Below are 16255 nucleotides of genomic sequence, written 5' to 3'. Positions count from 1 at the left end.
TGCTTCAGGTCCTGAGCTACAGGCAGTTAGATTTGGGTATGTCGTTTTAGGCGAAAATTGACTAAAAGGGGCCAGATACTTAAGAGGTTTTTAAGCACTGAAAATATTAATAACATTCCACCATGAGGGCTCTAGAAKGCGATTTGGTAATTTTACTGCAGGAAAGGGCAATGTGTTCTGTCTTTCGTTGTAACAAAACATCAAGTCTATTGTTTAACGCAAAACAAAAACTGTGTTGTGTACAAGGCGCGTAATAACGCTTTTGATGTGCATCCGGTATGAGCAAAGATGGTTGACTGCAGGAAACCCCTTTTGTGTTGTTCCTTAAAATCGGGAACTAGCTTTTCTGTATTTAGTGGGTCACTGGAAAAGACCAGGGATCCAAGGGTGTGGAGTTTCAAGTCATTACTATTACTGAATCCCCACAGACTGGCAGCGTTGTGCTGAGCACAACAGCTTTCCTGTGGCTCCAACACAACAACGGTAATGGATCTGCAACTAGACTCGAGGGGACCACTTCGTCGACACACATCCACTTAAGAGGAAGCAATGCTCTCAACATTCTGCGTGTGTGGGTGGGTGAGGTTCCCTGGCAATCACGTCATAGGAACTTTGGCTGTGTGTATTATACAGGCCTTGATTTTATTAATGTGATGTGATGTGCATGCGTGTGTGTGTACATACAGTAACATGGTAGAGTGGTATCACACAAATTATATTACACAGTGAATCCCCTATTCACAAAGTGGTTCCTGGCAGAGGATTCCTTTTTCCATATCCCAAAGAACCAAAACATCAACAACAACTAAACAAACAGGCACGACCAGGCCCTCTCATTGGGCAGGATTAGGCGTCCGCCTATGGCGGCAGATTGATGAGGGCGGCATTTTCTGAGCTAAACTGACCAAGATGCACCTCCAACAACAACACATAAAACCTCACATTATCCGGCCCCAAAACAATGGCAATTTCTTTCAACCAGTAGCATATGGGCTTTTTAGGTGAACATTGATACCGTCCTGTGATAAGCAGTGGCMACTTTGTCAAAGGTAGCGGCGCAAAATATTTTGCTTGTCCATTCCCAGCATGCCTCTCCGGGGTTCTGTTGGAGAGACGCATTGCTGCATAAATCATGTAGTAGCAGGGGCGCAACTTTGGTTTTAGAAGTGGGGGGGGCAAAATTCTAATTATTGTAATGTTTTTATCCAGTCGGATAAACACTCCAAACAGCCTACCCGACCGTTCTGAGGCATCCACATGGTCCTAAAGCACACCGTTGCCTAGTTTTGTATCACATTCCAATGGTAAAACTGTGGGGAACAAAAATGCAATTTCAGAATGTGGGGGAGACATGTCCCCCCCGTCCTCAGTGAAAGTTGCACCCCTGTGTAGCAGATATCGGATATGGTAGAAAGAGCACGTTGCCTTTTCTGTAGCCTACAACGGTAATGGATAATGGTGATAAAATATATGACAATTTAATGACAAGGACACTTTTTACATCATACAGGTTTCTTCAATCAAATAGCCTAACCTAAGACACTTTTTACATCATGCAGGTTTCTCCGATCAAATAGCATAACCTAAAAAAAATGTACTGTCATGTTAACAAACAACATATCCTAAAAATACGTATTTTCAACATCCGGAAAATAAGTATTTTCAACTTTTAATAGAACCGAAAATAAACCTTATTTCAACGTCAGGAAAATATGTATTTTTCAACGTCCGGAAAATATGCCTTTTCAACGTCCTGGAAAATATGTATTTTAAACGTATGGAAAATACATCTTTTCACCTTTCATGCAGACCTAAATTGAACCTAACTTCTATGTCTGGAAAATACATATTTTAGATGTCTTTTCAATGTGATTTTGCTTACTGGCACTATTCTAGTTTTGGGGGATGTCATTTTTTGGTCTTGCCTAGGGCACAGAACAGCAAGGACCGGCCCTGCAAACAGGGGTGGCATATCTCATGAAACAAATACATTGCCTTAGCCAGCGAAAAATAGCAGAAATCCCAGATTTCCCACTCTTGAAAAACCACTATGACAACAAAGTTGTTTTATTCAACATAACTTACTGCACCATACTGCTTAATGAGAAACAAAGGCTTTCAAAGTCAGACAGTAGACCCACACAAATGCTGTGCTTTTTACAATGTAGAATTTCTTCAGTTGTGCTTGAAAGAAAATCGCCCTGTAGGGTTTGTGGGCAAAAGGATAAGGCCAAAATAGCACTCAAGGGCATAACTGACTGTGATAACATGGGGATTCACAAAGAGTTTGCATTAGTTTAGCTTTGTCTTTTGTTATTACTCTCTCCTGAGAGAAGTGGTGCAAAGCATGGTATATGTAGGGCATACTAGTCCCCTACATCGTTATATGAAAAAATGGTTATACATCAGATAAACACTGCATTCAGACTTCAGAATCCCTGCATCTCGTCATCACTAATCAACCAATCAAGTCAGTCTTTGTTTGGAGGTTTCCTGTCTGATATCCAATCAGAGCCTCAGGAGCTCATTGTGGCGATGGGGATGACGATGACAAGGACTATGGTAATGGCTGTGAAGATGAGCGCCCCCAGCTTGCAGGCTTTGGCTCTGCGCTGGTCAGCCTCTTTGCGCCTCAGTAGTGTGTCGTAACCTGGCGTGTAGATGTCCTCCATCCAAAACTCCAGATTATTGGGGTTTAGAGACTCCTGGGCCTACGAAACAAAACATAAGGTCACCACCACTCTATCATGCCAGATGTTAGACAGTCAGATAGATAACTGTTTGAGTTTCTTCGTTAAAAGTATTATTCACTGGGAGTTCCATTTGGATCCCAGTGAATATACATTTTCTGAATATATGTTTTCTAAAGATTCAATGACTAATCCTGGTTTATATCATTTTAGGAGAAAGCTCTGTGAAACTTTACCGAATGCTTTATGATGCAGTTATAAGCATCATCTCATAATGACCCTGACTGAATAACATCTGTTTTCAGTCTGTTGAATAAACAGCATATTAATACATTTAAGCTTATAATAAGACATTTTAAGTGCTCATAATAACAATAAAATATTTCCTCTTGGAAAGCAGGGGTCTCAAACTGGGGGCCGATGGGCCAGATACGGCCGGCAAGCTGATTAAATGTGGTCTGTGGTTTAATTAAAGGAAAGTGTTACCAAAAGGCCAATAAGGTCCTAATGTACCTGCAGTTCCAGAGGGGACATTCTGGCCTCTCTGTCCTCCACGGTCCAGACCGGGRCTCCTCCTCCCCCCCCAGCCAATCTGGGGTCACAGGGCAACCCAGAGGACAACCCAGGATTGGTTAACCCGCCACCCTTCTGACGCAAGAGAGAGGAACTGAACACTGGCTCCACCAGGTGGGAGTGTTTTTGAAGGGGGAGCTTATGACTCTGGGCGGAGTTGTTTGATTGGTCCATCTGCATGGAGGGTGAGTCAGAGATGTGAAAGATAGAATGCGGATGGATGAGAAGGAGGAAGAGAGAAAAATAGAGCAAACGTAAAGGCAGAAACAAAAGTTGTCATATTGGAATAAACGTGATCAAACTGGATACACACAAGCAGACCTTCTCTTGCCTTCTTATCCTAAGTGGAAAATTACTGATTACAGTCTTAGAAAAAGTGCTATTTAGAACCTAAAAGAGTTCTTCAGCTGTCGCCATAGGAGAACCATTTGAAGAACCCTTATTGATTCCAGCTAGAACCCTTTTGGTTCCAGTTAAAACCCTTTTTGGCTCCATGTAGAACACTTTGAACAAAGGATTCTACATGGAACTCAAAATGATTCTACTTGGAACCAAAAAGGGTTCTCCTATGGGGACAGCTGAACCTTTTTTTCGAAGAGTGTACGATGAAAGACAGTCCTGCATTGAAAGTAAAAGAGCCATGGGTTATACTAATCGACTATGTATTYAACTGACCACCTAAACAGTCTGACCAACAGGCTAGCTAATTACATGTCTGACTCAAGTTCTGCTTTAGGTTTGAGTATTAGTCTTTTCCCATCTCTGCCTAAAACTCCAAAATCCACAGAGCTTATATTTCCTTATTCTGACACACACAGGTCCAAACTAGCCTTGTGAAACCCAACCAGTGTTATAAAGTACTACTTAAGTAGTTTTTGGGGGTTTTCCCAAAAATGCTGATCTTTACTTTACTATTTATATTTTTGGCAACTTTTACTTTTACTCCACTACATTCCTAAATAATATACTGTATGTACTTTTTACTCCATACATTTTCCCTGACACCCAAAAGTACTTGTTACATATCGAATGCTCAAGCAGGACAACAATATGGTCCAATTCATACACCTATAAATATTATGCATTGTCACCCCTACTGCCTCTTATCTGGCAGGCTCACTAATACTGCGTTTGTAAATTATGTCTGAGTGTTGGAGTGTGCCTATTGCTATCTGTAAATAAAAAAACAAGAATTGTGCCATCTGGTTTGCTTAATATACAGAATTTTTGGTATAGCAYTTAAAGTAAACTTTTTACTTTTTTAAGTCAATTTAAAACCATAWACTTTTAGACTTTTACTGAAGTAGTATTTTACTGGGTGACTCACTTTTACTTGAGTCATTTTCTATTAAGGKATCTCTACTTTTACTCAAGTATGACAATTGAGTACTTTTTCCACAACTGAACCCGACTGATCTTACAATAGCTCACATTCTGTATAACTTAATGTGAAATGGAATGTGAGAAGTAGCAGCCAGTCTCCTTTACCAGGCTAGGCCCAAACACCAACACACGAAAATACAGAGCAGATAACAGGTTAGACTCTGAGACTGCTTTACAGCACACACAGTTAAACACCCGACTTAACAAAATGATCACACTCAATAACACACACATACTCACTTACCCCCAACCGAATCCAAACATTTCAAAACAAATTGATGCGTGCATAGCAACACACACACACTGACATACACTGTTGCACTGACTATGGTCGTACATCACCTGCCGTTTTTTCCCGGGCTGGGCCTTGCCATCTTTACTTTTCGAGAACGACACCGTCCAATCCCGCGCAGACGAGTTGGAGACGACGCTCGGCCGTTTGGAGTCTGCGCCACTTTTCTCCTCAGGCTTGGAGGAGGCCAGCCGAGAGTGCACACCCTTCTTCCCCCCTTCGGTCTCACTCAGACCTCCGTTTGTCTCTGTCTTCCCTTGGCTGCTGCCCCACTTGTTCCAGTCCAGGCTGCCAAACGAATGCCCTGACACAGACAGGGGCTGGGGTTCCGAGGAGCCACCAGACCCAGGAGTGAGCGAATGGCTCAGGCTACCCAGGGAAGACCCACCACCGCTGGGCGGTCCCAGCCACCTACCTCCACTCCCTCCTCCCCCTCTAATGGCCTGCTCTTGTATCTTCTCATCCAGTCGCTGGAGGAAGGAGAGAACTTGGGAGATCTCGGCCTTGACCTCGGACAGCGACTCCAGGCGTCGCTCGATCTGGCCCATTCTCAGGAGCAGTTTACATACGCTGGCCTTGAGGCCGCCATCGTCGCTGCCATCCAGGGAGTGAAAGAGCTTCTGGAGCTGGCCAAGGCGGCCACGCCGTGCCTCTGGGGTATCCTGGGCTGCCGAGGGGCCCACGTCGTGGGGGTGGAGGACCCCCGTGGAGCCGCACATGCTCATGTCATCCAGGAAGCGGAAGATGGCGCTGATGTCATCCTCGCCCATCATGTCGGGGTCATCCATCGAGGTCATGAAGGACAGCCGGTCGGCGTGCACCAGGCTCCGCAGGCGCCGGGGGTCCGGCATGGTGTCGGTCTGGGTGCCCCTGCTGCAGGCCGTCAACCCCCCTCCCCCAAGTGCGGGAATGGTGTTCCCCTCCCATCCCTTTGGAGGGGACAACCCCCCAGCAATGTTGTTTGTGGTGGGGCTGGGAGTGAGTCTCACCTGAAGAGAGCCCTCGGAGCCATCCAAACCCACCCCCGCTAAGCCCACCACCCTGTCGTCCAGACTCAGGCTCTTGTCGGCCCACCCTGGCCTCTGGGCCCTGGGGGGTTGGAGGTGGAGGGGGGACCATTCTTGAATAGTATCCCCTGGGCCAAAGTACGTGGAGTCCTGAAGGTCGTCCAAGCTTTCATGCTTGGCCCGGCGCTCCGGCGAAGACCGACCAACAGTGGGGGAAGGATACGGGTTGGAAAGCAGTTCAAAGCTGCGGTTGGAAAAAAGTTCCTGCCTCCCTCTTCGTCCTACTCCTCCTCTTGGAGTCTGAGACTCAGTACTGATGGTCACCTGGGGAACCAGTTGCGACTGGTTGTGGAAGTCTTTCTTGAAGATGTCTCTCTTCTTCACGCAGGAATGCCGCTCCGATCCCGGCTGTGATCCCGGCTCTGATCCCGGCTCCGATCCGGGATCTCTGGGTGCCGAGTCTCCGCTCAGGGAATCCTTGGAGGACTCACTGTCCGTCTCCAGGGGGAGGTAGATGCTCTGCATGCCTGGGATATTGCCGCTGCCAGCGAACAGTGGGGTGTTGTGGCGCCAGTCAAAAGACACAGCCCTGGCACGGCTCGGAGGGGATGAGGAGACAAGAGAGAGGGGATCGGGAGGGAGACTGGCGCGCTTGCGGAACGAGTAATTTGATTTGGGCCAGAGCAAGCTTGGGTCGATGGGGCCTGAGATGGTCTGAGAGTCTGAAAGTGTGCGCACCCTATCACATCTGGAGAATCTCACTTCGTCAGTGATGGGCAAAGAGCTTTGCAAAGAGGGCTCTGGGGATTGGTCGATGTGAGGGGCGGGCTTGCCTTTTATTGGCTGAGAAGCCTGGGCCTCATCGGGGGCCACACCCGTCATTTGAATTAGGTTGAATATAGTGACGATGTCAGCTGCCACGCCTATCGGGGATGTCCCCAGTCCCTTGGGGGTGACCCTGTCTCTGAAGAGGGTGGCGGGGAAACAGGGGTCGCGGCAGGCTGCGGAGAACAGCAGGCTCCTAAGCTCTGTGAGGTGCTGCAGGTCGAAGCGGGTGCTGACCATTCGACACAGGTCCTGGAAGGAGAGCCAGTGGCGCATAGCGGCCAGCTCCTCCAGAATACCCAGCAGGACCAGGGGGTACTCCTGTTGCAGGCTGGCCATGAGCCAATATCACCTTCATATCAACAATAAAATCAACAGGAGATGTGAGAACAATCAAAGTGGTTGGAAATAACTCCTAGGATAAATACCACTAATTTATTACCACTAATTTATTACCACTTGAATACCACTAAGCCAGAGTAAAACCTCTGGAGTTTAAAGTGTGTGCTAGCCTAAAGAACATATTAGTAAAATATTATTTATCATATATCAAAATAACAAGAAATCACAATCTATAGCTAATTAATGAAGCATGCACCCTCTTGCAATTCAAACCAAAAATATGTGGACCCTGCTGTTTTACTTCAGTGATGTAAAATGATCTATCTCACTGAGAGTCACACTTTACAGCAAGTGACCTTAATTTGAGCCTTAAAATAACTGACCAGATGAAATGACGAGGAAATGCTGCATAGCCTATAATATACTGTACACCGGTTAACTCGAAATGAACCAGAAAATAAAGTAGGCTAAATGAAAAGCCAAACTTAAATAGCAGCGTTTTAAAAGGCATAAAATAGCACATATGACATACATTAATCTGATAATGTAGTAGTTTTTAAGCCATCTCAGAAGCACTAAAAGTTTAACAATTGGGAGAGCAGAATCAAACACAGTCATGGAGTCAATCCAGTCTGTGTCAATTAATAATCCATCACATGAGAACATGAAATCATCTTCACTTGTGCTTGGTGAAAAGGTTGAAAAGCCTTTTTATTTAGAAACAATATTTTATCAACAGTCAGGTTTTAAATAATAGTCACACAAAGTCGGAGACTTAGCTAGCCTACCTGTTATCTCTGGGCACAGAATAGTTGAATTTCAACAGCAGCACCTCCGTTAGAATAACAGCACTGGCTTTGAGAATCGCAAAATGACCTCAGGAAGCATATTGTCTGCAGATTAATGAAAGGACGATATTCCTTTGGAAAGAAAGATCCAATCCACTGCACAGTTAATTCTCATCTGCCTGGATGAGCTCTGTTAAAACGGGTAGCTACAGACCAGGCTGAGAGTCGAAAATTAGAAACCAGGTCATCCTCTCACTAGTCCCTAAGTCCCCAAAGGAGCCTCAAAAAAGCAACCATTAAACTAAGTATGATCTCCCCGAATAGAATAGCTTTATGACACCTGAAATGTCAACACAAACTAGAGGCTACATGTAGGCTAATCATAATAATCATACACCAGCCTAAAATACAGGTTGGCACAGTATATCTCTGTGTGTGATGGAGTGTGGGAGTGTTTCTTTTAGGCTGTGAGATGACAAAAGTGTGTTTGAGTGTGTAAAGGAGAAAACTGATTAAAAATGTATGATTTCATAATTCAGACTCCTCAACAACATCTAGCTTGACAGTAAACCATAAGGCGTGGACGACCTGATCACACACTAACACACACACACACTAACACACACACACACACACACACACACACACACACACACACAGACACACACACCGGCCAGTTCTCCTGGATCTGTCATCATTAGCAAACATTAGCATCCATAAAGGCCAATACTTAAAACCCCATTAGACTGAGAGGAGAGGAAAGCTTTCAGCTTCTACATCTCTGTCAGTTTCACCTGAGCCATATAGGAATAAATCTATTATATACCGAGGATGGAATCCCTTTCGATCCATAAAATGAGTGGATGGTATGGGAAAGCGCTTTTATATAAGATTTTATTCTACAGTAAATCAATTATGATGTATTTGCCTAGAAATAACATAATAGTAGCAGGTAATTTCTGGCAATTGTTTGTACAATGTTTGAAAACAATTATAATATACTGTGTAACCATCTATTCATCAAATTGTGTAATTACCTTAATAGTTAATAATCGTCTCTTCATCATACTGTGTCATTTACTTAATAGGTAATAATCGTCTTTCATCACACTGTGTAATTAACTTAATATTTAATAATCCTCTCTTCATCATACTGTGTAATTAACTTAATAGTTAATAATCCTCTCTTCATCTCTTTGGGACACAAGGCCACAATGAGATCCGTCCAACAGATCTCTCTCCAACAGATATCTTACCATGGTGTTATTGAGTAATTTCACATATAGATACTGGGTAATAATGTTGCAACTCCCTCAATAGTAAATAACTATAAACTATCTCTAACCACTGCTACAAGGTAATTACTGTATTGTAATGGGTGACTTTAATTTACAGTTCTCTTACCCTTGAGTTTTCTAGTAGTTTTACATGTAGATACTCTGGTCAGGTCAGCCACCAACTGCTTTATTAGACGTCAGTCCTAGTGAGTTAAACATTGTGAGCCGACATGGCAATTCATCCACCAGAATCAGCTAAGTGCCTTTACAGTTTGCCCAGATTTCCTTGCAAGGATGGTGTGGTGGTGCATAGCGGGCAATACAGAGTTAGAGTTAGAAAAATGGGCCACTCCACAAAATCTCTCTCTATCTCGATCTCTCTCAGAACCAGGAAGTCCCTCTAGTATGTGACCCAAATGCAGGAATGGGGGGTCTGGAAGAGGGGGATGTTGACATGATGGCTGTTGACATGAAAACTTTGGATGAAATGCAGGCTGAGGACTTTGGAGATTCTTCCAGGGTGGTTGAGGCTCATTTACAGTGGGCGTGGGGTCCCGGGTAGTGAGAGAGCAGGGTTTGGGATACATGTTTCCCAGTTTCAGATACACCAGGGCAAGCAGCTGTATGATGGACTTTCAGTCTTTTCTGATTAAATGCTATCACTAATGTGGGCTCTGTAGTGGGTGGAAGAAGTGGGGCCTGACAGGGTCATTTTGTGTTCAGATTCTGCCACTCTCCTGGTTGTACTGAGCGAATGGAAGTCTAGGGCACGTCCAAAGATTTGTTAATCGAGCTACTGATGGCACTTTATGGGGTGGGGCAGAAAGGGTGTATAAGGTATGTTTTCTGTGAGTCCCAGCCCATGTAGGGGTTAGGGGAAATGAAGCAGCAGATAAGGAAGCTAAGGCAGCTCTGAAGAGGGAGGAGGTAGATGTGGTGGTCCCGTTAGGGAGGATGGAATGTAGGCGTATCATAGCAGAGGGGATGACTCAGAAGTGGCAACGTGAGTGGGAGAGAAATGAGAACGGAGGATTGTTTTTCTTTATCCAGAACTCTGTGAGGAAGGTCAGTAGGTACCTGGGGAGTAACAAGTCTGAGGTTAGGTCATTGTGGATTGGGAGGTGGGTTAGCTTTAGTAGGGAAACATACAGATGGGAAGTGTGAGAAATGTTGGGAGGTGGAGTCTGAACAGCATGTCCTGCTATAATGCAGGTGGTATAAAGAGAATAGGAGGGAATTATACTGTGAGCTGGCTTTAATTTCACTTGAAACTCTCKTGGGTTCAATATGACCGGCAGTGCGAAATAGCTTGACAGCTTTTGGCTTTTCTCTATACCACTGGCCTGCACTTACTGGTGTGAGGCTGGAATATGAGATATATATTTATATATTATACCTATAATATATATATATTTATATATAATACCTACGCCAACCTGTGAAAGGCAGCAATGCATCGTAAAGTTACAAGAAGAAGAAGACAAGAAGTACCTCCTACAAACATTCTTCAGTTTCTGAGAAAACAAAACTGATCTGAGTCTCTGAGTTGTCTGTCTGTGTGAGAGTGAACAACAACAGTCAAAATGGCACAACAGAGAGTTYAGCTGGACCAGGACCAGTTCTGTTGTTCTGTCTGTCTGGATCTACCGAATGAGCCGGTTACTATTCACTGTGGACACAGTTACTGTAGGAGCTGTATTGAAGGCTGCTGTGATCAGGATGATGACAATTGCACACAGTCCCCATTGCACACAGACCTTCACTCCAAGGCCTGCTCTGAGGAAAAATAAAATTTTGGCTGAGGTGGTGGAAAAACTGAAGAAGACAGGACTCCAGGCTGCTCCTGCTCTGTACTATGCTGGACCTGAGATGTGGCATGTGATTTCTGCACTGGGACCAGAAAGCAGAAAGCCCTCATGTCCTGTCTGGTATGTCTGGTGACTGCTGTGAGACTCACCTCCAGCCTCACTATGATATTCCTGGACTAAAGAAACACAATCTGGTCAAAGCCACCGCACATCTACAGGGGAAGATCTTCTCTCGTCATGACAAACTGCTGGATATTTACTGCCGTACCGATCAGCAGTGGGTTTGTTATATTTGTACAATGGATGAACATAAAGGCCATGATGCAGTGTCAGCTGCAGCAGAGAGGACTGAGAAACAGGTAAGGTGACTTTGAACGTGGCACCGTCAAAGGATGTCACCTTTCCAACCAAACAGTTTGACAAATTTCTGTAAGGCAAAAAACTGTAACTGCTGTTATTGTGAAGTGGAAACTTCTAGGAGCAACAACAAAGGCTCATCCRCGAAGAGGTAGGCCACACAATCTCACAGAACAGGACCGCTGAGTGCTGAAGCGCGTAGGGTGTAAATATTGTATGTCCTCGGTTGCAACACTCACTACCGAGTTCCAAATTGCTTCTGGAAGCAACGTCAGCACAAGAACTGTTCGTTGGGAGCTTCATGGAATGGGTTTCCATGGCCGAGCAGCCGCACACAAGCCTAAGATCACCATGCGCAATGYCAAGCGTTGACTGGAGTGGTGTAAAGCTCGCCGCCATTGGACTCTGGAGCAGTGGAAACGTGTTCTCTGGAGTGATGAATCACGCTTCATCATCTGGCTGTCCAACAGACTAATCTGGGTTTGCCAGATGCCAGGAGAACTCTACCTGCCCCAATCCATAGTGCCAACTATAAAGTTTGGTGGAGGAGGAATAATGGTCTGGGGCTGTTTTTCATGGTTCGGGCTAGGCCCTTTAGTTCCAGTGAAGAGATATCTTAACGCTACAGCATACAATTACATACTAGATGATTCTGTGCTTCCAACTTTGTGGCAACAGTTTGGGGAAGGCCCTTTCCTGTTTCAGCATGACAATGCTCCCGTGCACAAAGCGGTCCATACAGAAATTGTTTGTCGAGATCGGTGTGGAAGAACTTGAATGGCCTGCAAAGATCTCTGACCTCAACCCCATCGAACACCTTTGGGATGAATTGGAACGCAGACTTCGAACCAGGCCTAATCACCCAACATCAGTGCCTGACCTCACCAATGCTCTTGTGGCTGAATGAAAGCAAGTCCCCGCAGCAATGTTCCAACATCTAGTGGAAAGCCTTCCCAGAAGAGTGAAGGCTGTTATAGCAGCAAAGAAAGACCAACTCCATATGAATGCCCATGATTTTAAAATGAGATGTTTGACGAGCAGGTGTCCACATACTTTTGGTCATGTAGTGTAGTTATTCACATGAAATAAATTGAGGTCCAAAGATGAAAATATGATCATAAACCAGGAGTATATTGATGAATCTAGATTCTCAGAATATCCCCATGCTCTAGTCAGACACCATAATCGTATCCAAAAGTCAGTCTAAGCTCCCGGATACATGTACTGTAAAAGCAATAATCTTTCAACTATTAACATAGATAATATAATTGTTTGAAGGGACTTCCATAACATTTGAATCCCTACCCTCTATGGGCCTTAAATCACTTTACTATACTATTGAACTATTGAGCAAATATCGTGTTGAATCACTTTACTATACTATTGAACTATTGAGCAAATATCGTGACATCTCAATGACGACTGCTGTCCACAGAGGTAACTGGACATGAGTCATCAGAAGGTCCAGCAGAGTCCAGGAGAGAGTGAATGTGCTGAAGGAGCTCCAACAAGCTGTGGAATCTCTCAAGGTGAGTATTATTGATCAGAGGAGACAATTCCACTTCTCTCCTCCAGTCAGCCGATGAGAGAGGCCACTCTCCAATCCCGCTGAGCCCCAATGTGGGGAACAGGGTCATATTGGCCCCCAGTTAACAGTGGTCTTGTCTTCTCTCTCTCTCTTTGTCCTAACAGCGCTCTGCACAGGCAGCAGTGGAGGACAGTGAGAGGATATTCACTGATCTGATCCACTCCATTGAAAGAAGGCGCTTTGAGGTGAAGGAGCTGATCAGAGTCCAAGAGAAGGCTCAAGTGAGTCAACCTGAAGTACTCCTTGGGCAACTGTAGCAGGAGATAGCTGAGGGGGAAAGGCACTGAACTGGAGCAGCTCTCAAACACAGAGGATCACATCCATTTCCTCCAGGTAACTAGAATGCCTTGATACAGGTGATATGGAAAGAATAGAATAGATACTTTACTGTCCATTATGTGAGAAACTCTCTCAAGGGCAATGGCAGGAGACCAGCAGCTGCCAGATTGACAGTTTTTGTCTCCCTCTCTCTCTCTAGAGTTATCAGTCTCTCTCCAGCCCCAGTATATCTTCAGACTTACCCAGCATCGTTGTCCATCCTCTTTCACATTGAAGATGTGACTGAGGCTGTTGCTGAAATGAAAAATAAACTACAAGGATTCCTTAAAGGATATGTTCTATAGAGGTGGGTGGAAAATAATACTAAAACAAATTGTGAAACACTTTAGACCAATGAGGTCTTATAGCCATTGCTTTACGTGTGTGTAATATGATCATAACATTCTCTCTGTGAATGTGTTTGTGTGTCTGCAGTGAAAACAGTGGATGTTCTACTGCCTCCAAAGCCAAAGACCAGAGAACAGTTTTTATAATGTGAGTGTCTTTATCCTGAAGTAACTTAGTCTCTTTTTATTAACACTCCTCATAAACCATAAGATAGAAATACATAGCCAAATACTAGTTAGACACAGTATCTGACTCTTGGTATCGCTCTGATTTGATCTCTGCTCTGCTATAATCAAAGAGGGTAGATACAGTATCTGACTTAACTTATTGTTCTAACTCCCCTCATTGGTCTCTGCTCTTTTTCTAGATTCATGTCAGCTCACATTGGACCCAAACACAGCACACACATACCTCACTTTGTCTGAGGGGAACAGAAAGTTGACAAATACAGAATTAAACCAACTCCATCCTTTCCATCCAGACAAATTCACCAGCTTTTTCCAGATTCTGTGCAGAGAGGGTGTTACTGGGAGGTGAAAAGGAGTGAAAGGCAGGTTTATACAGCCGTCTTATCTAAAGACATCATCAGAATAGCAGGTGATGACAGTAAATTTGGAAACAATGACAAATCCTGGATCCTTATATTACTCTAGTGGTAGTTATAGTTTCAGACACAATAATGTTGTGACTAAAAACTCAGGCCCTCAGTTCTCCAGAGTAGGAGTGTACCTGAATTACAAGGCAGGTATTTTTTATTATTATTATTAAACCTTTATTTAACCAGGAAGGGCTCATTGAGATTTAAAATCTATTTTTCCAGAAGCTCCTGGCCAAGWTAGGCAGCACCAAGTCATTACAAAAATTACAGACAAACAACATGAAAAACTACAAGTAATCTAGTAAAAACCATATAATTCACAAGAGTATAACAAAATCAAAAACAGCAAATTAAAAACATTGACAGGTCAGGGAATCAGTCTCAAGATCATTCATCAGTGATTTAAAAATACCAATCGAGACAAGTTCTTCCAGTTTAAAAGTATTTTGTAAGGCGTTCCAAGACGATGGCGCAGAGTACATAAAAGCCCTTTTACCAAATTCAGTTCGGACATTTGGTACAGTTAGCAGGATAAAAGTCCAGCGAACGAAGAGTGTACCCACCACATTTCTGAACAATAAAAATGCCCAAATAAAAAGGTAGTAAACCCAAAATGGCTTTGTAAATAAAAGTATACCAGTGACTGAGCCTACTAGTGACTAGAGGCCAGTCAACCCTGTCCTACTCTGTCCTTCTACAGTGTCTCTGAAACAATGACCCTCCTCCAGAGTCCAGACCACATTCACTCAGTCCCTTTATCCTGGGTTCAGGCTTTTTGAAAGCAACACTACTGCTGAGCTTTGTAACCTATGATAGTAGTGACAATCCCCATGCAATCGTGATGCTTTATTATGTTTTCCAGTAGACCTATTTATTCAAGTGATTTTGTCTTCAGTGTAGATACTGGGTAATAATGTTACAACACCCTCAATAGTACAGAACTAAACTTAAAGGGGCAGTCTGTAATTTGATTGTTTTGGGATGGGGCTGAAGAAATGTAACCAGTGAAATGCATAGACATACTACTATTAGACGTCTGTCCTCGTGACTTTGACACTCTGGATCCCTTAGTGGTACTGTGACTATAGCGCATGCACAGAGTTAATTCGTGTGAAGTAACTGTGAAGTCACTTTAGATTGCAGTTGACTGCTCTCATTGTATTTTGGTCACCTATGTCAAAGTAAGCACTTGATGGTTGATTATTAAATAGGTTGGTTGATTATGAAAAAGTGTATATTTCAGTCTTACTAACCCCTAGACCACTATAAAGAGACTAACCATCTGCACAAATGCAAAAAATCAGAAGATCAGAAAACCAGTCAGTATCTGGTGTGACCACCATTTGCCTCTTGCAGCATGACATATCTCCATCGCATAGATAAGGATGTTGATTGTGTCCTGTGAAATGTTGTTCCACTCCTCTTCAATGGCTGTACGAAGTTGCTGGATATTGGCGGGACCTGGAGAACTCTGTCGTACTCGTCGATCCAGAGCATCCCAAACATGCTCAATGGGTGACATGTCTGGTGAGTATGCAGGCCATGGAAACACTGGAACATTTTCCGCTTCCAGAAATTGTATACAGATCCTTGCGACATGGGGCCGTGCATTAACATGCTGAAACATGGGGTGATGAATGGCACGACAATGTGCCTCAGGATCTCGTCACGGTATCTCTGTGCTTTCAAATTGCCATCAATAAAATGGACTTGGGTTCGTTGTCCGTAGTTTATGCATGCCCATACCATAACCCTACCGCCATCATGGGCCACTCTGTTCACAACGTTGACATCAGCAAACCGCTCGCCCACACGACACCATACACGCTATCTGCCATCTGCCTGGTACAGTTGAAAATAGGATTCTTCCTTGAAGTGCACAATTCTCCAGCGTGCCATTGGTCATTGAAAGGGAGCATTTGCCCACTGGTCTCAGATTGATCCCACAGGTGAAGAAGCCGGATGTGGAGGTCCTGGGCTGGCGTGGTTATATGTGGTCTAAGGTTGTGAGGCCCGTTGGACATACTGCCAAATTCTCTAAAACGAAGTTGGAGGTGGCTT

General features: G+C 44.1%; 1 protein-coding gene and 1 pseudogene across 1 annotated transcript; one reads left to right on the top strand and one right to left on the bottom strand.

The window, feature by feature from the left end:
- Positions 1 to 617: 617 nt before the first annotated feature.
- On the bottom strand, positions 618 to 8319 carry LOC111970440 (major intrinsically disordered Notch2-binding receptor 1-like). Its single transcript, XM_023997168.2, has 4 exons — positions 7901 to 8319; positions 4989 to 7122; positions 3204 to 3437; positions 618 to 2711 (listed from the first exon to the last, which is right to left on the bottom strand). Exons 2-4 carry the CDS (start codon positions 7107 to 7109, stop codon positions 2517 to 2519), a joined length of 2550 nt encoding a protein of 849 aa, XP_023852936.1. The 5' UTR covers positions 7110 to 7122; positions 7901 to 8319; the 3' UTR covers positions 618 to 2516.
- A 2441-nt stretch (positions 8320 to 10760) lies between these two features.
- On the top strand, positions 10761 to 15007 carry LOC139028348 (tripartite motif-containing protein 16-like; annotated as a pseudogene).
- The last annotated feature ends 1248 nt before the right edge of the window (positions 15008 to 16255 follow it).

Source organism: Salvelinus sp. IW2-2015, linkage group LG11 (genome assembly GCF_002910315.2).
Source record: "Salvelinus sp. IW2-2015 linkage group LG11, ASM291031v2, whole genome shotgun sequence".
Lineage (NCBI taxonomy): Eukaryota > Metazoa > Chordata > Actinopteri > Salmoniformes > Salmonidae > Salvelinus > Salvelinus sp. IW2-2015.
This window is presented reverse-complemented; position numbering and strand designations above follow the sequence as displayed.